The following is a 22107-nucleotide window of genomic DNA, read 5'->3' on the forward strand; positions in this document are numbered from 1 at the left end:
TGCGGACTCACAAGAGGTCCTACCACCAGTAAAGGTAGGGCTCAACCTGAGAGAATCTGCTAACACTGTGTAGCCCTAGCACGAGCAGTGCTTCGCTGGGTCTAGCACCGGATCGGAATTGCAGAGTCGCACAGGTCCGCCGATCGCCAAGAAAAATAAAACACAACGAATCATCAGTTCTTTAACGATTTATAACAATCATAATCATCTCAAAAATATAATAACACGATTTTCAAACATTACAATTCGAATAATTATAATAATTAAGCTGAAAAATTCACAAGCTTTAAGTTAATTCATTCAGAACGAATACATACATACATACGTCTGATTTAAACATTTTACTATTAGCACAGGAACACGAGCTCAAAGCTCATCGGGTGTTAAGCGGATACCGAAATATTTAACAATAGAACTAGAGCTTGTAGGGAACGTTGAAGTTTCAAGGGGGCGGCGGGGAGCGCGGCGGGGGCGGCCCCCCTCCGACCAGAATCGACCCCCGCGGCCCCCCACCACTGGACGCGTTGGTCTACAGATATTGACACCACCGCCCTACCTATATGTTTTGGAATTATTACCCAAAGCGACTACAGCAGTCTTCAATCTCGCACCTCAAAATGTGCGTAAACATTATTTATTTATTTATTTATTTATTACACTTCATGTAAACCTTACATTGGCGGACTTAATGCCTAAGGCATTCTCTACCAGTCAACCAAAGGTAGTGCAGAGTGAATAGTGGTAGGTGCAAGGAAATCTATATTAAATTACAAATACATACATACATACATATAATAGTTTATACAGTATTAAAAAATATATATTAATAAATTCACTTAGCAAATAACTTGATCTAAACGCTAACTTTTCCAACAGCATTATCAGTAACATAAAGTCGTATCTCCACGTTACTATTATAAAATTGCAATCAACGGACAACTCCGAACAGTATTCCTTGAAAACATTTATATTTGGAAATAGTAAGTTTATTTATTTATTTATTTACGATACGACATAATGTTCGCCCGTTGATAGAATTCGAACAAAAATCATAGACACCTAAAAACTTAAATTCAATTTATCTATTACATTTTCTAATGTTTTGGTATTTTACAGATTTGACGGTAGTAAAAAACACGCATTTTCTTTCTTATTGATAACATTAAGTAAAGCTAATCAATAACATTAATAAATGTCGTCCGTTCTGATTACATCAACGGGCGGACAATACTTCTATATTATACTATCGACCCGCCCTCACTTCGCTTCGGAAACATTAAATTTTATTATTGATAGCCGAGTCCCGCGATGTTACCGGCAGTTATTGTCGTATCGCGGGTGACGCCGAGAGGCGAAGCTAGTCTAAAAAAAGTAGCCTAAGTTACTCCTTATATCATCAGCTACCTATCAGTGAGTCTCGTTAAATCTTAAAACACTCTCCTGAAAAATTAGTAAGTTTTGAGATTATAGTTTTAATGCGAGAAGACGATATGTTTATTCTCAATAACAACAAGTGCTGAGTTACTTATCTCTCAGTCATTCGATTCCATTCTGAGTCGGTGATTAAAATTGGCCTATTTATTCAGTGACTGTGATGGCCTATTTCGATTTGTTATTCAAATTATTACAAAATATAACCTTCCTATAACACGGTAGATACAAAGCCCCGTGTTGTGTGAAACCGTGTTATATGACACTGGAAGCCAGTACAGAGAGGAGAGTTATTTTTCTGAATTAAACATCTCAACTATGCCTGTATGTATTTTTAACCGACTCCAAAAAAGGAGGAGGTTCTCAATTCGACTTTTGACTGGGTGAATCGATTTTGATGATGTTTTTTTTATTAGAAAGCTGACGCTTCCCGTATGGTCCCATTTTAATTTAGTCCAGTTCTGATAATGGTATCCATGAGAAAACCATATAAGTCTTAAATTTGCATTAAGTACGTGCGCGACAAATAGATGAATAACTGAATATCACGCCAACCGATTTCGATGATTATTGTTTTTAGTGTATATTAATTTGTTTTGGAATAATCTGTTTTTTTTTAAGTCGGTTTTTGTTAAAGCTTGTCTATTTTTACAATTATTTTAACTATTATACATAAAAAAATAGCATTAAAATTTCAGTTATTCCAAGATATTGTGTGTTCATAATGCACAATGAAATCTCTTAAGTAATTTTAAACAGAAATCACACTATCGTTTTATAGAAGTACCGTATTATAAGAGGGTTTTGGTGAATTTATCTCTTCGTGTTAGAGTCGAATCGTGTTATAAAATACCGCGGGAGGATTACCTGTACATATTATTTTCACAATATTATATCTTAATACTTATTCCGTACACTTTGCACTATTATTATAATATTAAAAGTATTTATTCTGAATCAAATAGCACGATTTATTCAAAGCGTTGCCGCATCTAAGTATCATGTTTAAATGTTGCCAGTGCTTTTAATGACTTTTCAATTTCATCGATTTTTCGCTAAACATTTTTAACTATCACTCGAATTTTACAATAACTTCCCACTGTTCTTTTCAACCGATTCAAAATCAGACCCAACACTAGCTTAAGATTATGATAATGAATACATCCCTGAAATTCGTATTCCAACAGATCCAACCAATGTTCAGACCAACGTTACTAGAGCTCAGAGTGTAGTGATAGAGATAATTAATAGACATTAAGTCAATATATACAGCACAACTTTAGTAGAATTTATCAAATTAAACATATTGAGTACAGTAGATTGGGGAGAATAGAAACTAGAGTTAGAATAGGGACAAATATGGGATGTCACAATACTTTTGTTGTTGTTAGATTTAGAACTTTGTTGAATTGAAAATTACTTTTAATTAGTGTTTAAGAATATTAAATAGTTTAAATTAGTCATCAAAGTTTTGTATCTCATTAAAGATATTAAAAAGATAACTACCTAAGGTTAGGTACCTACCTAACAACTAAATAGTGCCAGCCCTATCGAAAAACTATTGTCCCCATACGTAACCTGATTCACACCAAAGCCAAGGTGAATCGGGTCAAGCTAGTTTTTTCAGTTTTTGTGTATATTTTGTAATGAACTATGCATAATAGCTAGAGGTCGGAGTTATAAGACATTGATTTAAGGTCGTTGACGTCAAACGTAGAGGATAATATGGATATGCCTCCAAAATACCGGAACTTCATATTTATTGTGATACTTGTTCCTCTTTTTTGCCACGTACCATCCGGCTATGGAATGAGCTCCCCTCCACGGTGTTTCCTGAGCGCTATGACATGTCCCTCTTCAAACGAGGCTTGTGGAGAGTATTAAGCGGTAGGCAGCGGCTTGGCTCTGCCCCTGGCATTGCTGAAGTCCATGGGCGACAGTAACCACTCACCATTAGGTGGGCCGTATGCTCGTTTGACTACAAGGGCAATAAAAAAAATTATTTGAAATTAGCACGATCAATCAGTGTTTAAGGTGAAAAATGTATTAATAATATTAATCTACGCTACCAGTGCTAGCTAATGGTGAAAGAAATCAGTATTTTATTTTATACAAAAACACCTTGGAATAGTTACACCGTATTTTGTCCCTTTCTGTTGAATCAGAAATGACGCTTGTCAGTTTGAGCCAAAACTTAGACAGGGCTTTTTGTTACTTTATCTCATAAATATAGAAATTGTATCCGATGAGGATTAAAAATATATTTTTTCAATTTGAAAAAATAATCAATATAGATAAAATGGCATGTCCATATTATAATATCTTGACGCAAGTATATAAAATCAATCTACCTACTCCGACCACTGATAATAACGCATCGTATATAAACATTTAAATCTCCGGAACCATTTTAATGACAAATTTATTCGTATTACCCTAAGAAAAACCATTGAAGTTTTGTGTTGGATTTGGAAAGGGTCCCAATTCCCCCCAATCTACGGTAACGCTTGCGAGTGCCGAAATGGTAATTTTTTGCTAGTTATCTGTGTGAAAGAGATGGATTGGAATTGTCTACCGAAGTTAGGAGACGGTGCAGCGGGCGGGCTGGTCGCCGCCGACGCGCTGGCGGGTGAGGGCGCGCGCGAGGCTGGTGTCGCCGGACTCGATGTTCACGTTCTCCTGCATCGACAACGCCAGCGCGTGAGCCAACGCCTCGTCTTCTGTCTGATGACCAAAACAACACTGGTTAATAACTTTACCGGTGGTAGGACCTCTTGTGAGTCCGCACGGGTAGGTACCACCAGACTGCCTATTTCTGCCGTGGAGCAGTAATGCGTTTCGGTTTGAAGGGTGGGGCAGCCGCTGTAACTATACTGAGACCTTAGAACTCATATCTCATGGTGGGTGGCGCATTTACGTTGTAAATGTCTATGGGCTCCGGTAACCACTTAACACCAAGTGGGCTGTGAGCTCGTCCACCCATTTAAGCAATAACAAAAAAAACCATTCAAGGAATATTTTCTTCTATTTTCAACTTTCGGTTGATTAGCTTAGGCTTTACGTTAGTTTGCGTTCCTTGTCCCTAGGGCGAGGTAACGTACCATGTTCCCCTGGACCTCAGAGAAGCTGCTAACAGCGGAAGGCAGCGGGGCCTCGTTCCGGATCCATAGACTTTCGTTTTGTCTCATCCGGGCCATGGCAGCCTTACTGGAAACATATCAGCATAGTTATTAACTTACAGTTTATTGGTGACGTGTGTTGTAAAATTGGGTTTCCGTTCATAAAAAAATACGTTTTCATTGGAAATTTATAAAAAGCACTTTTTTATTTCATTATTATTATTATGTCGGTAAGAGTAACGCCATCTATCGCCGAATAGTCGAACGAATATCGAAGGATCTAGTAGCACCTAGAACGCTCGAGAGGTACAACGCCATCTATTGTTAGCTAGCGGAAACACAATATTAGAGATGTGTGGAATATTCTCGATAATTCTAGGGATGTGGTATCGGCTATAAAAGCGTTGCAGAGATGGCACGCAGTCAGTCAGTAATCGGAACTACTCGAAGCGAAACAGCGAACGGATCACCTGAAGCGAAGCGGAACAAGCGAATTGAGAGTTTTAAAGTATTTGTTGAGTTTTTTAAGTGTTCTAAGTATTTAACACAGTATTTAGTTTACTTTGGTGAAATTTTATTTATCCCGAACCCCAGCGCGTAACTTTATTATAAGGCATTAAAAACCAATTCTTTATGAGAAAGACGTTTCAGAGACAAGATGCGTTTCTGTAAGTTTGTCTTTTTATTGAACTTAATATAATGAATTCTTCTTTTGTATCATCTTCTAGAATAAACTAGAACGTCTTTTTTTATATTAAATTTTTTCTAAGTATTCATTTTTACAAGGTGGACAAGAATCATTTGGAAACGAATTACGCGCGGTGTACCAATCCAGTGAAATATACAACAGCTGGCTTGCCACTAAACTACATATTAGCAGAACTCTGGGGGGTTTAATTTGATCAACTCACGCGGCTTGTCTCCTCTTGGCGGCAAGTTTCCCTTCGCACAAGTGGTCGGCCGTGTGTCTGTGCCTTAGACAGAAGTTGAGTGCACATTCAGAACACACCAGCGGCACCATCTCCTTCCTTTTGCAGCTCTTGTATGAACAACGATTCGTGAACACCTGCATAATCATTCATTATTTAATAACAAAGACATTGGATGTTAGCAAGGTAGGTAAGTCGTCGTGGCCTAAGAGATAAGTCATCCGGTGCATTCGTGTTGAGTGATGCACCGGTGTTCGAATCCCGCAGGTGTTCGAATTTTTCTAATGAAATACGTACTCAACAAATGTTCATATTTGACTTCCACGGTGAAGGAATAACATCGTGTAATAAAAACCCGCAAAATTATATTTGCGTAATTACTGGTGGTAAGACCGCGCGGGTAGGTACCACCACCCTGCCTATTTCTGCCGTGAAGCAGTAATTCGTTTCAGTTTGAAGGGTGGGGCAGCCGTTGTAACTATACTGAGAACCTTAGAACTTATATCTCAAGGTGGGTGGCGCATTTACGTAGTAGATGTCCATAGGCTCCAGTAACCACTTAAAACCAGGTGGGCTGCGAGCTCGTCCACCCGTCTAAACAATAAAAAAATAGCAGTCTGTTTGCTGTTTGATTTAATCAACGGTGGCTGATCATATTGTTCTTCAAGAATTTGAGATTAAAGTCTCATTCCTATAACATCGGTTTCACCCTTTAAACTGGGACTCGTGATCACAGAAACAGGTGCGTTAGTAGTACTGTCACATATGCCCCTCAATAATAACGCAATATAAATAATAATGCAGACTAAGCCATTCCTGAATGCATCATCTCTATATAAAGACGATTTATTACTAAAGCGCGGCAGAACAGATTTGGCTTGAGTAGCGTAAACACACATCATTGGTACTACTTCTTTAATAAAATAAAGTCAGTGCCAGTCACCGTTTCCTTTTTTTAAAAAGAGCTACTGGACCCTCTCCGTAACAGTACCTGCTTGTGAGGACTGACAATATATTGTCTCATCGTATGAATTCCTTAGTCTTTATATGTGAAAAAAACCTCACAGAGAGAGATAGGCTGTCACTATTATAGGTCGAAAGGACATGTGTTCGAGATATAGGTTACCTTCTTGCGTCTCTCTACTGCAGGATCAGATGTACACTGGTTGTCTATGTGAGCCCCAACTGCCAGGTCTGGTGGTTGACCCCTCCGACCCGGCACTGGAGCCCCGCACAGCGGACACACTGGCACTTGCACATCACGTACGTTCGGCTCAGGGCACTCATGTTTCGCATAAGCAAAATGATCGGCGCTAAAATTTAATACAAGATTTTGTGAGTGACATAAAACATTTTTAGTGTCAATTGTTCACGAGCGATTTCCTCAGTGAAGTAACAAGACATTTTTTAATAAAAATAATTTCAGGGAAAAATAATAGTTTGCGTAATTTCTGGTGGTAGTATGTCTGTGAGCCCACGTCGGTAGGTACCAGCACTCTGCCTATTTCTACCGTGAAGTAATTATCGGTTTGGAGGTGGGGGGGGGGCAGCTGTTCTCAAGATTAGTAGTGGCATTTTCGTTGTTGTTGTCTATGAACTTCTATAATTACTGTACACGATGTGGGCCGTGAGCTTGTCCGCTTACGGAAAAAAAAACTTGGGCCCACCTGATGTTTAGTGGTTCCAAGAATTGAAACCACAATGTGCTTACAAAAATTAAATTAAAGATTCACTGGCTATGAAAAAATACAGTTTAGCAGACCAATGCAATTTTTATCACTATTAAAAAATATATAACCACAATAATTAGCAATAACCTTGGACGATTTACAACACACATTCAGTTATCACTTTTAATTAAATTTTAACTTACCAGAACACTTCACGACAAGCACCACATTTCATCGGCAAGAAATCTAAAAATCAGAAATAATAATTAAGTGATATCATAGTTTAATTATTTACTAACCGCATTCAAGCTTTTCTCTATCATTTTTCCAATGTCGTTGAATGATGTACTGTAAGGCTATACAAGGAGATATCTATATTTGTCTTTCAATTTGAAGGGTGGTACAGCGGTTTTGCAATACAATTAAGCATTTGACCTCATGTCTCATGTCGCGGCATGGACATTATGCCATCTATATGTTCCAGAAATCATTTAATATCAAATGTCCTACGAGCTGGTTCACCCATCTAAGAAATGAAGAATAAAAGGCCATATGCAAAATAGTCTATAAATAAAAATTAAAGCTTTAAAAATTTATAATTCACATTATACACAATGTTGATTGCAAAACTAGCTAGTGTAATCATATGAGATTGAATAATTGGATGCATATTTACCTAAGTAAATTTTTGGATGACATAGTAGACATGTAAAGAGAAAAAGTGGCTTCTGAGAAAAACTTTACTATCTGGCGAAATTTCCATTACTTAGGTACATATGCTAGTTATTATAAGATTATTTAAAAAAATTATTATAAGACTAAATTACAATGCAAATCATAATAGCCAACATTAGAACTTTATATAAATACGTTTTGGAATAACCAATTTCCAACTTGATCTCACAAAGTACACTTATATACTTTAATTGTGGAATTGCAAGATTTTGACAACAAAAAATGAGCTTTACTTAAAAGCCAACTAAACTTTAGGTAGATATATTATATGCATCCCTGAGGAAGTCCTGAGGGAAAAACTTAAAGAAATTAAAGTTCTCACTATGCCATCCCAGTACATTTTTGAAAATTTGATGTATGTTCGTAAACATATTGAGGAGTTTCCTAAAATGTCAGACATACATAATAGAAATACTAGGAACAAACACAAGCTTGTTGTGCCGATGAGTAGGTTACATAAGATACGAAATTCATTCAGGTGTTTGTCTGTACAACAAAATCCCACAAGATGTTCAGAACCTACATATACATAGGTTTAAGAAAACGATTATAGAACATCTGTGCAATAAAGCTTACTATAAAGTCAATGATTATCTAGAAGGTTGCACAAAGTGGGAATGAGTTGCTCGCTTCGGGCATTTCAATATTGTAATAATTGTTACGTTATAATACTCATTGTAAAAATTAATATTTAAAAAAAATCTAATGTTAAAAATAATATCTAATATTTTTAAAAAAATAAGACATGCCCGCTGAGTTTCTTGCCAATTCTTCTCAGGACGGAGGCTAGTTTTTGTGAATTGGCGGTAGTTCTTTTGACGTTCAACAAGCATGTTTTTTCATTTATGTTGAATAAAAAAATTTTGATTTGATTTGATTATGATGATGATCTCTGGTAATCATATTCTACGTAGCAACAAATTCTCAGGTATATAAGCTAGTGTACAGTTTTTATACTAGCAGCCTAACTAGAGTTGCTAAGCAAATAAGAGACATAAAAGTTATATTTGTAGAACATAAACTTATAGATTTACAAATAGCAGCTGCTTTCTTCAGATTCATCTCATTACTCACTTGCAGGGGTTGTTAGTATGCTTTTTCAAAAACATTTCAATTGGGTTTTAAGATACGAAATACACACAAACGGCGTGAGGCTTAAGGCGCTGCGCAGGCGTGGAATTAATACAGCACGGACGAAATTTAAATTATATAGAAGAGGCACGAATTGTCATTATATAGGGTGATTTTGTTGTGATAGTATGTCTTCTTCTTCAGATGACGAAGATGCGCTTGCTTTGTTATGTGCTCTTTGCATGACGCTTTAGTTGTGACTGCTAGCATTGAGTGTAATTCACAATATGTCTCCTTAGTACATTTTATATGCAAAAGTTTTGAAGCAGCATTTGTGCCTGCACCCCGCCAAGCTCCTTGCCGTTTGTGTGTACTTCGCGACTAAGAGGGATCCAGGGATGTTTCTATACCATATGTTTAATAAATGTTTAGCAGACAATATAGCTTAGAAATTAAATTTTTATACTACTGATTTTATTTTCGTGTTTTGAAATATGGAATTGATAAACACAAAACGTGAATAAATACTGAGAATTAAAAAATATATCGACGCTTGAAAGACAAACATGACTAAGCGACAATAACTGCTTTGTACATAAATATTCGATGCGCAAAAAAAAAATATTCTAGGTCTATTAAAATCATTTCAATCCTACAGCTACTAGCTAGATTCTACTACAGCTAGATTCGTCAAAATAAATTTTGTTTTCAGGTATTTCAACTTTAAATTAGTCTACTGTAAAGTTCACGCATTGTCGCTTAGTCACGTTTGCCTTTCAAGCGTCAATATTATCTTGTTATTTTGCGTGTCCCTTTGAAATGATGTTCAGTCTGAAACAATCACTAGTGTCCAATATTTAGCAACTGTAAATTCGTTTTCACCAAACTTAATTTAAGTAAGTTGTTCTTTCTTCTTCTTTGTTTCATTAGTGTTTGTACTGTTTACTTGTTTTTTTATTTTATTTTAAGTGTTACTATTTGTAAACCTTTTTAATGTACTTAATATAATTTGGTGCAAATTCAAATGATGATATATTATGTTATCTTTTCTCAGCGATTGATTCTACACAACAAATATTGGGATCTTGATGACATACTTTCAGAGATTTAATATTACCATAAGTGTCATATTCCGAAGTAACGAACAATTGCCTTTAAATGGTTTATGAAATTTAGTTTAAAAACTCACCCAGTTTATTGCAAGATTCATAAGAACAATTTTTTCCAAGATGAGGAAATTCCATTTTTTTTATTGTTTAATCACGATTGTTCACAATTTTTACGTCACTTTGGGTCAAATGATGATTAATGAATGGGATGGAGAATTTTGCCAACAGAACTTTTAAAGGCTATAGTGTAGGTAGTCACTGCATTAATTATTGTATGACTTATATTTTATTGCGAAATTACACATCATAACAATCCATTAAACAAACTTTCGATCATAGATTAAACAATAATGCCATTCGATCATGATTCGTCACTTTTTAGTATTTCGCAATATGTTGATGCCCAATGGCAACTGGACCTTTTAGCCAACGAGATTTGATCAAAATTAAATATAGTCTACAATAATTTTCCATTTACTAGAATTTGAGAAAAGAAAATTACAATTTATAGATGAAAAGAGATTATAGAAGAAAAAAAACTTCATAGCGCTTTTAAATATACTAGTCTTAATATTTTTTTTATTGTTAACAAAATGTCAATGTTCAACTAATGTTGAGTAATAAGGGCTGTAGGTTAAGTTTCAAACAAAATAATATGAAATAGCATCCCTAAGTATCGAACTGTCTATCACCAACGGCGCGGCGCACACTGTATTATTATCGAGATCTAGCAGAACTTAATTCAATCTTGCGTGAATTTATCTTTTTTTAATTTTACGTGTCATAAAATGTTACAATGTTATTTCGTATTTCTAAATAAATAAATAACATTAATTATTAATAAAAATCATTTATTTCTTTATTTTCTTTAAAAATATTATTTTTAATACTGCAACTTTGTTCTAAATACACAAGAAATATATTTTACACTCCTAAATATATTCTAAAGACTAAAAAAATTCGCATAACCTTCTACCCATCTTCCTCCGTCGTAAGTTTCTTCTCCCATGTTCTATTTTGCACTGTTGATTTGGAAGATAGAAGTGGATCTGAACCTATCAGAAATCGGTTAAGTACGTCTCGATTGGTGTTAATTCTGCTTGTTTTCCTGCTGAAATACTCGCGATTCCTCCTATATTCCTTATTGTTCGCTTCTTGAGCTTCTTCTGCTAATTGGTCCAAAGGTAAAACGCAGTTGAGTGTGAGAGGATTTTGTGTATATCCAGTATGTAGTATCAGGAATAATGTACTAAATAAAGTTTTCTTGTCTCTTCGGCATATGTCTTCAACTTGTCAGGATCTATTTCTAAGTCGGATGAAAGTGCCTCCAAGATAACAGAAATGTTTGATTAAATCCAGATTGGTCCCTGTTACGTTCGCTTACATTTCTCCCATTTAGATTGTATTTTTGCTGTAAGACTACTTATTAACATTTGAAGTGATCGTGGAGGGTTTCTACAGTCCTCTATGTCATAATATTGTAGTATTTTTTCAATTATATGGTTATTTTGACCTTTTTTTATTACTTGGGAACCATATATTAAAAATATCTCGCCTTTTCATTGCGCTGAAAACAAAAAAAAAGGATGAGCGGGGCAAATAGGAGCAAGGGATTCCAACTAAATTTCAAAGAACATTAACCGTAGAATGCTATAACAGTGATTTCCCGGTGTATACACTTGCATATATTTATAAAGGTCAACACTAATACAAAAAGAAATTTTTTTTCAAGGACTAGCAAAAACGTAACTAACTAATAACATTTCAATATTATAAGGTTCAAACTTACCTTAACGTATCCTCGATGATATAACAAACGATAAAAATGACCAATTATAGCACTTTAAACGACAAGAACAGATCTGTTCGCATTCAGCAATAAAGCGAACTAAACAATACACTCGTGCTAGTACGCATAAGCTATGTTTCGAGGCTTCCCCTGTGTTGTATGGTGTTACACATTTATTGATTTTATTTAATAGTTATTTAGTTATACACCTGTGTAATAAAGGGAGTTTTACGGTGTCCTTGTTGGCTTATTTGAAAATGTTACTCGCCGCGCTTGGAAAGGCGGTACCCTTTGAACAGACAGCAACAAGACGTTCATCAGTCGATAAACTAAATAGCTACCTCTTTTTTTTATTCTGTTCAGTTTGATTTTATTCATTTTTTTATTCTCATTTTTGTTCGGATTTAAACTATGAATAATGGTGTCTTGTTAACTTTTAATATTTAGGATTGTACAAATACCAAAGCAAAATCGCTCGTCCTGACTTCTCGAATTCTTAAGTCCGTCTAGATTTCACTATTTACGAAGAAAATATTTCATTTCATTATTGCTAAACCTATGTTGTTATTTATTTCTCCTGTTTAAACTTCATTTCCCACGTTCTTTTTTAATTTTCCTACCAAAGACATGGCCTTGATTTTAATAACAATAGTTTTGGTTGTTTAGTTTATGTATGTTGTGCCTCCGTTAGATAGGCAAATAAAAAAAAATGTTGGCAACTAATAACTCAATGTCACTGTCACGATATCGGACAAGTGAAACGTCAGTAATTTATGCGACCTAAATCTGTCTAGCGGCTGAAGGGCTGAAGCTGAAAGACGTGAAGTTTCTTTTGTGATTTTTATGTACCTCGATAAATTTTGGCAATAGTAATTATTAAGTGTGGTCCTTCAGAAGGATCACTGGATAAATCTGGGTTTTATAGAAATAATAATAGATAAAATGAGTAAATTAATTCCCTCAGCCGCTAAGTTTTTAGCCGGAAACACAATCACGGTCAGTACAATTAAAAAGTACCTTAACTTCGTAATCTGCTTAGGACTTTTAACTGGATGTCCTAGGCAGTGCTACGCTAAATTCGTTTTCAATTTTTAAGTGTATTTTTCTGTTCAGAAAGTGACTGCACCGGTTGTAGCGACAAACGCAAAATACAGCACGAAAAAAGAGGCGACATTCGAAATCAAGGTAAAGGAAAATAATGCTTTTAAAAAAATTACTAATCTCGATAATTATTATTATTTATTAATTAATATTACAGTGGCACTTTGAAACATTAATTCCGAGTTTTGTTTTAAATTATGTAATATAACCTTCAAGTGTCAAGTTTAACATTGTTTTCCTGTCGAATGACGTACGGAACTTATTTAGTTGTGCAGTATCATTTGCTGCAAATGTTTCAAGAATTATGATCCAGAATATTGAATCTCTCAATTAAATAAGCAATGCTTTAATTAAGAATTTTAATATTATGACTTTTAAACCTAGAACCTTACCCAGGGTGCTCAGGCATACTGCTTGGTATTGAAAGTACAGTCATACATTTAAATGAACCAAAAAACGTTGTTTTTCGTCTATTTTATTGTATTTGCATGCTAGTCGCATTTCATTAGTTGTCAATAAGTTTCTTATGCAGAAAGTAGCTGTACAAGTACTGGGTGTTGGAGCACCCATGAGTAGTAAAGGCGTTAGTGTTTCGAATTAATCGCTTAGTATTTTTTTTCCATAAAACACAAAGTAATTTTATTGTTTTTGTGTAATTAAGTGCATTTATTTTGTGTTGGACGGTCACACTTATTCAGTGTCAAGTAGAACCCTTTTTTTCCTACCTAAGCTGATGGTCTAGAGAGACCATCTCAGAGTCACCGGGCTAGTAGTCCGAAACGCGACTCACTGAGAAGATCCGGCGATAAACTCAGTGGGCTGTGTCTGTGAGTTAATTTACTTTAGAACAATGACCGGAGTAGAACCCGCTGTTGGCCCTTATGTATGATTAAAACCAATAAAACTATTTTATTCGTTACAGCCCTACAAACTCCATAAATTGGATCAGGGCCCTGCAACATCAGCCACACTCACTTCTGAAGATGCTCTTAAGCTGTATGAACAACTGACAATATTGCGGAGGATTGAAACCGCATCAGGAAACCTATATAAAGAAAAGATCATCCGTGGTTTCTGTCACCTGTATTCAGGTATGAATATTAGTGGAAATAAAAAGAAAAATCCTACTATGCTTCTTGATTTTAAATAGAAGAGGAAGAACAGTCAGTTGATACAGTTGATATTAGAGCAAAGTTATAAAATTATTGAACTGTCATTATTGCAAAATTTTGTTAATCAGACGTCATGGAATCCGAGACAATGGCGTTCAATGATTTCTTTACATACAAACAAAACATACCAAGTTAATGAAAAACTTGTTTAAATACGATATCAGATATATCTTACCACTAGATATTGTGGCTTTAGGGGGAATTGTTCTTGACTTATTTACCTTACACTATGTAAAAAGACAATAGTAACAGGCATTTAAATCTACGGTTCCACTCCAAGTCTTTAATCATCTTCATCAGGACAAGAAGCCGTGGCAGTAGGTATGAGAGCAGCGATGCGCGATGCAGACTCAGTAATCACCGCGTATCGTTGTCACGGATGGACTTATCTCATGGGCGTTAGTGTGCTGGGGGTGCTCTCGGAGCTGACGGGGCGCAGGACCGGTTGCTCCCGGGGCAAGGGAGGTTCCATGCATTTGTACGGACGCAACTTCTATGGTGGTAACGGGATTGTTGGTGCGCAGGTTAGTCCTAATAAAAATATAGTTTCATCTCTAACTTCTCATTTCATTGTTCAGTAGCGACCCGCCCTCGCTTCGCTTCGGAAACTGTAATTTATTATTGATTTCTTCACTATTTAATGGATGTTATTATACATATAAACGTATTATACACTAGCGACCCGCCCTCGCTTCGCTTCGGAAACATTAAAACACACATGAAACCAAAAAAAAAATAAAAAAAAAAATAAAAAAAGTAACCTATGTTCATCAGGGACAATGTCGGCTTCTAATGGAAAAAGAATTTTTCAAATCGGTCCAGTAGTTTCGGAGCCTATTCGAAACAAACAAACAAACAAATCTTTCCTCTTTATAATATTAGTATAGATTCTCCACTATTTAATGGATGTTATTATACATATAAACGTATTATACACTAGCGACCCGCCCTCGCTTCGCTTCGGAAACATTAAAACACACATGAAACCAAAAAAAAAATTTAAAAAAAAATTAAAAAAAGTAACCTATGTTCATCAGGGACAATGTCGGCTTCTAATGGAAAAAGAATTTTTCAAATCGGTCCAGTAGTTTCGGAGCCTATTCGAAACAAACAAACAAACAAATCTTTCCTCTTTATAATATTAGTATAGATAAAATCCGTTGCGTAGTTTTAAAGATTTAAGCATACATAGGGATATAGGGACAGAGAAAGCGACTTTATTTTATACTATGTAGTGATTCAGTTTCAAAATAGAACACATCTTTATACTCTGAAATCTATAAAAAAGTATGATTATTATATTATGTTTAAAATCACTACGAGGGTAGGTAGGGCTTTGTATGAACTTGTATTTGTGGGTGCTGCCATTGCTCAGTGCGAGTTTTTTGACGTTCTTGATAGCGTAAAAGTGATCTCAAATTTATATGCATCTAGAAGCAATATAGATATAAGCGAAATTTTATTTTAATGTTAGTCAGTACTGAAATGTACAGGTCCCGTTGGGAGCCGGAGTGGCCTTCGCCCACAAGTACCGCGCCGACGGCGGAGTCACGTTCGCTCTGTACGGAGACGGAGCCGCCAACCAGGGTCAACTCTTCGAAGCCTACAACATGTCTAAACTATGGGACTTGCCTTGCGTCTTCGTTTGCGAGAACAACGGATACGGTAAGAGCGGATTTATATAATACTAGCTGACCCGGTAGACTTCGTAGTGCCTCAATCGATGAATAAAATACCTAAACTTTTGTATAAAATATAAACTTAAAACAAACTAAAGGAATCCATCCGACGGGGGACACGTCAAAGGGAAAACAAATTTGTTATTTTTATTTAATTCCGAGCATTTTCATATTTATCTATTATACCTTTTAAACCTTTTCTGGACTTCCACAAATAATTCAAGACCAAAATTAGCCAAATCGGTCCAGCTGTTCTCGAGCTTTAGCGAGACTAACGAACAGCAATTCATTTTCGGTCCGATATGACGTCATAAGAGTGTAAATGACCTCTTGTGAGTCCGCGCGGGTACCACCGCCCCGCCTATTTCTGCCGTGAAGCAGTAATGCGTTTCGGTTTGAAGGGCGGGGCAGCCGTTGTAACTATACTTGAGACCTTAGAACTTATATCTCAAGGTGGGTGGCGCTTTTAGGTTGTAGATGTCTATGGGCTCCAGTGACCATTTAACACCAGGTGGGCTGTGAGCTCGTCCACCCATCTAAGCAAGAAAAAAAAGAAATAGGCAGGGTGGTGGTACCTACCCGTGCTGACTCACAAGAGGTCCTTACCACCGGTAAAAAAGACCGGTGGGATGTAAGGCGTGTGGTTGTTATTGCGTCGCCAGGCATGGGCACGAGCGTGGACCGTTCGTCGGCGAGCACGGAGTACTACACGCGCGGGGACTACGTGCCCGGCGTGTGGGTGGACGGTATGGACGTGCTCGCCACCAGGGAGGCGGCCAGGTTCGCCATCGAGTACTGCAACGCAGGGAAAGGTACGTAGCGAACGGCCGAGTGATAGTGATACATACCTAACAGAAACGCTCTTTTTTTTTTCAGTATGGCAACTGGGCTTTTTGCGATTCCGGTGTTGCCAGTATCGAGTTTATAAAAATATTCAATTATTAATATCTATACTTAATATTATAAAGCTGAAGAGTTTGTTTTTTTGAACGCGCTAATCTCAGGAACTACAGGTCCGATTTGAAAAATTCTTTCAGTGTTAGATAGTCCATTTATTAAGGAGTCGACTATTATCAAAGCCGGCAATCTGACTTTTGGACAATGATTGGTAAATCAGAAAAACGAATTATTGACTTTGTATTCCATTCGCAGTCACAAAACTCTTCGGAACGACATCTTAGATAAATAACAGGTTAACTATTAACCTTTATTTAATGCAGGTTTTGAACCGTATTCTTTGAAGGAGACGATTATATTCAAATCAATCTGTATTGACATATCAATAAAATTTTTTTGTCCAAATGCACAGATTGCCATTTTTGATAATAGACGACTCATATAGGCTATATAACATTAAGCTAAGACCGATACAAGCGGAGCACGAATAAAGAATGTTTCAAAATCGGTGATATTTTTACCTTTTGAGAGCTTCCGCTGCGTGCGCTGCAGAAACGGTTAAAGTTTCGCTAAAATAATGTATGACAGAATTGTTCCCCTTTAAAAGATCGAAAAAACAGTCCGCGACAGCATATGTCTTTAATATAGACTATGTTAAGGTTGGCTCACTATAACGTTTTTTATGCTAACCAAATTTGTTCTAAAATAAAGCATTATTTGTGAACTATTCCACGCGGACCAAGTCGCGGGCAAAAGCTAGTGTATACATATTCTGTTATATGAAAAATATTAAGTAGCCCCAGTGATTGATAAATTAAAGAGCGGACGGTTAGCGTGGCATGGACATGTGATGCGTAGAGAGAAGATGCATGTGTGACTAGGAGATGTATGGAAATGGTAGTGCAAGGTAGATGGGGAAGAGGTCGACCGAAGAAGATATAGGTGGAGTGTGTGAGTCACGATGTGAGAGAGTAGTGTTGAGATGACGGCTGATAGAAGAGAGTGGAATAGAAAAATTCGCCGTGCCGACCCTACCTAGAGGAATAAGGTGGAGAAAAAGAAGAAGAAAAGATGATCGGAGTTAAATGAAGTTGATTAATTTGAGATTGTAATCAATTTGAATGAAGTTTTGATGAAACAAGATGAGATGAAATCGGTAAAATTGTGGGAATTTACTTAGACCTCAATGGGCTATTTCTAGAATAACCCGCGAAGCTACGTCCGGTGAATATGTTGAAAAACATTAATATGATAAAATAGAACAATTTACACAACTTCGCTCCTCGCGTCCCTGCCAGAAGGTCCCATAGGAACCCTTGTTATGGAATCATCATAAATTTAAGAAATAATAGTTTTTTTTTTTAATTCAAAATGTCATCGTGACGTCAGTCACAGTCTGCACGAGCCAGGAATTTTAATTGGATTTCAGTACTTATCAGCTTTTAACTCGGGACCGTCTTTGTGTGGTCAATGCGGCTTATGTACCTTGAGACATGAGGTCGCAGTTTAAAATAGTGGTCTCATCAATCCTGTTTTCCTTGTGACACCAGCAGGAATCACAGAGTCATAATAACGAAAGTTTTTTTCAGGTTAATGTAAAAAAATGGCCTTCTAAATTGACGACTCTCCATTTATTTTGTCATTAATGGCAACACTAATATAATAGATTTTGTTGAGAGTAAATATTTCATGACAATGTACAAAAATGTACCGCGTATCGGTCTGTAAAGTTACTGTAATATTTTTATACTGTAATGCGTAAAGATAATGTAGTTTTATCAGAAAATCACGTTAAGATTACACATGATTTTGTTCACCAGACGTATTATATACTAGGGATCATAAAACGTGCGATAAGCGAAGTAGTAAAATTTATTCATAAAATATCGCATTAATGAATTGTAAAAGTATTTGGACGAATGATGAGAATGATCATAAAATTTTTGTTCAATTATTTTATGCATGGCGTAGATGAACTCAGAACTTAGGTTTGAACGCGTCGTGGCCTAAAGGGTAAGTAAGACGTCTGGTGCAGTCGTATCGAGCGATGCGACAGTGCCGGTGTTCGAATCCCGCAGGCGGGTACATATTTTTGCAATGAGATACGTACTTGTACGTGTGAAAACGACTTCCACCGCGATGGAATAAAATAAAGTTACAAAAATAAATTCGCCAAATTTCGAGAATTGCGTTATCACTGGGTTTTTTTCTTACCTATGATGATGGCCTAAAGAAGCAAATTCAGCTTCACCCTAACGTGTAGGTGAGCTCACGGGGCTCAAACCGGGAGTGCTAACACTGGCCCTAGTAAAAGCACTGTTAATGAATCAGGAGGATCCGCAATGACCTGTAACCACTGGTAGTAGAGTCGCCCGGGTAGATACCAACGCCATGTCTTCATTCCGCGTAGCAGTCATGCGTTTCGGTTTGAAGAGTGGAACAACCATTGTATTTTAAATTGAGTCTACGCCCTCATGTCTTAAAGTCGGTAATGGCATTCACCTTGTGATGCTCGTTTACCGAGGTAGATACATGAATATCAATTGGAGATTAGAAACACTTTTTACAGTACCTACATTGCCCTTTCAAAATGTTGCTGATTTAAATGTTCACAGACTAAAAGTTCTTGTAATATTGCTCTTGGTTTTTTTTTTGTCAGAATTTAAAAGTAAATATGATGAAGGATTACTGAATGCAAAACTGGAACTGGCGCTATATAGAGCTAGAGAGTACTTGTATCAGTTTGTGCTCGACTTTCTCATCCGGTCAGCGGTACCATTTGAACGTGTAACTATGAACAAAATCAATCACCAGGTCCTTTGGTGATGGAGATGGAGACGTACCGTTACTCTGGTCATTCGATGTCGGACCCCGGCACGTCGTATCGGACGAGGGACGAGGTGCAGGAGGTGAGGCAGACCAGAGACCCCATCACTTCATTCAAGGAGAAGATCTTGAATCACGAGCTCGTCACGCCCGATCAGCTCAAGGTGAGAGCTCCTCCAGTATTGTCACAAATTTTTAGGGGGAAATACACATTTTTAGGGAGAATTTTTCTCTGACAACCTTCTTCGGGTTATTAAAGATTTAGAAAAAAAACCTTCACTAATAAAATAAACTACTTCTCATTAAATATCAAGTCATATAAAGCTAAAGTAATTTTAGCTATAGCTTTCGATACATAGATAGCAGTACAAAGAAAAAAATTCTCGATGTTTCGGCTTAAACTGTTAATGAAAGATACAGTAAGTCTGATTCTAAATTCTTTCGCAGGATATCGACGCCAAGGTACGTAAAGAAGTAGACGAGGCCACTAAACAATCGAAGACGGAACCGGAAGTCGGTATTGAAGAGTTGTCCGCCGATATATACTACAAGAACTTGGAACCCTTCGTCCGTGGCATCCACCCGGCTACCCCGCTCAAACACCTTGAGGTCCAACCTCGCAACCACTAAAACCTCAATATAGATTATATTTACATCATACACAGTATAGTTACAATGTTAAAAAAAATTAACACTTTTGTTATTTTTTTTAACTGTGGCATTTATATGGCAATACCTTTGGTAGAAATTATTTATTTTTGTAACGGCAACACAATATGTTACCTTCGACTTAGGTAATGTAAACATCACAATTGTAAATAATAAATGTGGTATTTAAAAAGATTGTTTTATTTTTCCAGTCATGCAATTTTTCATGTCAAGCGATTTAGAGGATTTCTTCTGGATCTTCTTATATTTGTTATAAAGTTGTATAAGACTTAAAATATTTCATATTAATGGTATCCACTAATAGCCAGAAAATACTTTTTAAGAACTTGATATAAGCCTACAAAAGTATATAGATTAGATACTAGTGTGAATGTTAGTGGATCAAAATTAAACAGGTTTGAAAGTTGGCTATTGTTGCAAGTGTGATGATTTGTTTCAAATTAATTTTTCCCAAGTTGGTCATCTTCATGGGGCACCAAGCGTTAAGCACACGGGCATTGCAATGTAAATGGAGTAACTCACCTGGAGATTCAAAATCCCAATTATATTAAATAAACGGCTGTTCCGCCCTTCAAACTGAAACGCATGATTGCTTCGCAGTGAAAACAGGCAGGGCAATTACACCTACCCGGGCGGCCCTATCACCAGTAACTAAGAACTATTTGTATTTTTTTTTGTGTACGTTAGGCAGCGGCTTGTCTGCTTTTCGCATTGCTGATGTCCATGAGCCACTGTACCCGCTCACTATCAGGTGGACTTAGTCTGCCTACAAAAGCAATGAAAAAGTTGTTTGCATCTTTTTACCATCGCACCGCCCGCCACCCGAGTTTATCCTTGGAATGAGCTCCCCTCCACGGTGTTTCCCGAGCGCTATGACATGTCCTCCTTCTAACGAGGTTTGTGGAGAGTATTACACGATAGGCAGCGGCCTGGCTCTCCTTCTGATACTGCTGACGCCCATGGGCGACGGTAACCACTCATCATCAGGTGGCCCGTATGCTCGTTTGCCTACAAGGGCAATAAAAAAGGCGTCTATGCACAAACCCTCGGCCTTGTGACTTGTAGGAATCGAAATAAGTATAGTGCTTTAGAAAATGTCGATCAAATAACGTGAAAGATTTTGATAAGGAAGATACCGTAAATCTGGTAAGACCTGGCCTAATATATTTACAATGTAATTAGTGAAAAATTGGATTATTTTTTATTTCTCCATTAACTTAATTACCCAAGGATTTCGAATCTGATCTTAGACTGTTGAGTAAAAACCCGGATTTTATATTCACAATAATATCACTTTTTTTGCTTGGGGGACGAGCTCGTGGCCCACCTGGTGTTAAGCGGTTATCGGAGCTCATCTAAAGGTCATCATCGTCAAAAATATATATGCCGCCACCCACCTAGAGACATAAGTTCTAAGCCTTAGTTTTTATAACCAACAGCTGCCCCACCCTTCAAACCGAAACGCATTACTACTTCACGGCAGAAATAGGCAGGGTGGTGGTACCTATCCGTGCGGACTCACAAGAGGTCCTACCACCGGTAATTACGCAAATTAGAATTTTTCGGGTGTGATTTTTATTACACGATGTTATTCCTTCACCGTGGAAGACAATCGTGAACATTACGTACCACCAGTAAATATAAAAATATATCTTCTTAAATATATCATTTCGAGCTCAGGACAGTAAAACGTTCAATATGATCGTTCCACACAATCATCTCAAGGTCACAATAAGTCGTATTATTGGTGTGACGTCTCAGGCTCTCGCCCATATTTAACCTCAATATTTGACAGTAACAAGCACGTGAAGACTATGGCTTACATTGTCGTCAATAGATGTCGCTGACTGATATTGACGCAAATTCTGAATCGCGATGACGAGTTTCTCAATTGTTGTATGAGGACTTTG

At 36.9% G+C, this 22107-nt stretch overlaps 2 protein-coding genes across 2 annotated transcripts; one reads left to right on the plus strand and one right to left on the minus strand.

Moving 5' to 3' along the window:
- Positions 1 to 170: 170 nt before the first annotated feature.
- On the minus strand, positions 171 to 10470 carry LOC114246251 (AN1-type zinc finger protein 2A). The gene is made up of 6 exons (XM_089739239.1): positions 10145 to 10470; positions 7353 to 7395; positions 6606 to 6792; positions 5462 to 5616; positions 4533 to 4638; positions 171 to 4155 (listed from the first exon to the last, which is right to left on the minus strand). The coding sequence occupies exons 1-6, from the start codon at positions 10197 to 10199 to the stop codon at positions 4012 to 4014; spliced, it is 690 nt and encodes a 229-aa protein (XP_089595365.1). The 5' UTR covers positions 10200 to 10470; the 3' UTR covers positions 171 to 4011.
- A 2118-nt stretch (positions 10471 to 12588) lies between these two features.
- On the plus strand, positions 12589 to 20369 carry L(b002) (pyruvate dehydrogenase). Its single transcript, XM_028178725.2, has 8 exons — positions 12589 to 12849; positions 12967 to 13038; positions 13877 to 14045; positions 14427 to 14650; positions 15620 to 15791; positions 16468 to 16617; positions 19517 to 19692; positions 19976 to 20369. The coding sequence occupies exons 1-8, from the start codon at positions 12796 to 12798 to the stop codon at positions 20156 to 20158; spliced, it is 1200 nt and encodes a 399-aa protein (XP_028034526.2). The 5' UTR covers positions 12589 to 12795; the 3' UTR covers positions 20159 to 20369.
- Positions 20370 to 22107: the final 1738 nt, after the last annotated feature.

The sequence above is a fragment of the Bombyx mandarina genome, chromosome A1, assembly GCF_030267445.1.
Source record: "Bombyx mandarina strain Sakado chromosome A1, ASM3026744v2".
In the NCBI taxonomy this organism is placed as follows: Eukaryota; Metazoa; Arthropoda; class Insecta; order Lepidoptera; family Bombycidae; genus Bombyx; species Bombyx mandarina.

Excerpts from the sequence above, each read along its gene's own strand:
- LOC114246251 (XM_089739239.1), bottom strand. The coding sequence starts at position 10,199 with ATGGAATTTCCTCATCTTGGAAAAAATTGTTCTTATGAATCTTGCAAT. Across the intron at positions 7,396-10,144 it reads TGAATCTTGCAATAAACTGG|ATTTCTTGCCGATGAAATGT; the intron begins GTGAGTTTTTAA and ends TCTGATTTTTAG. Across the intron at positions 5,617-6,605 it reads CAGTAGAGAGACGCAAGAAG|GTGTTCACGAATCGTTGTTC; the intron begins GTAACCTATATC and ends ATGATTATGCAG.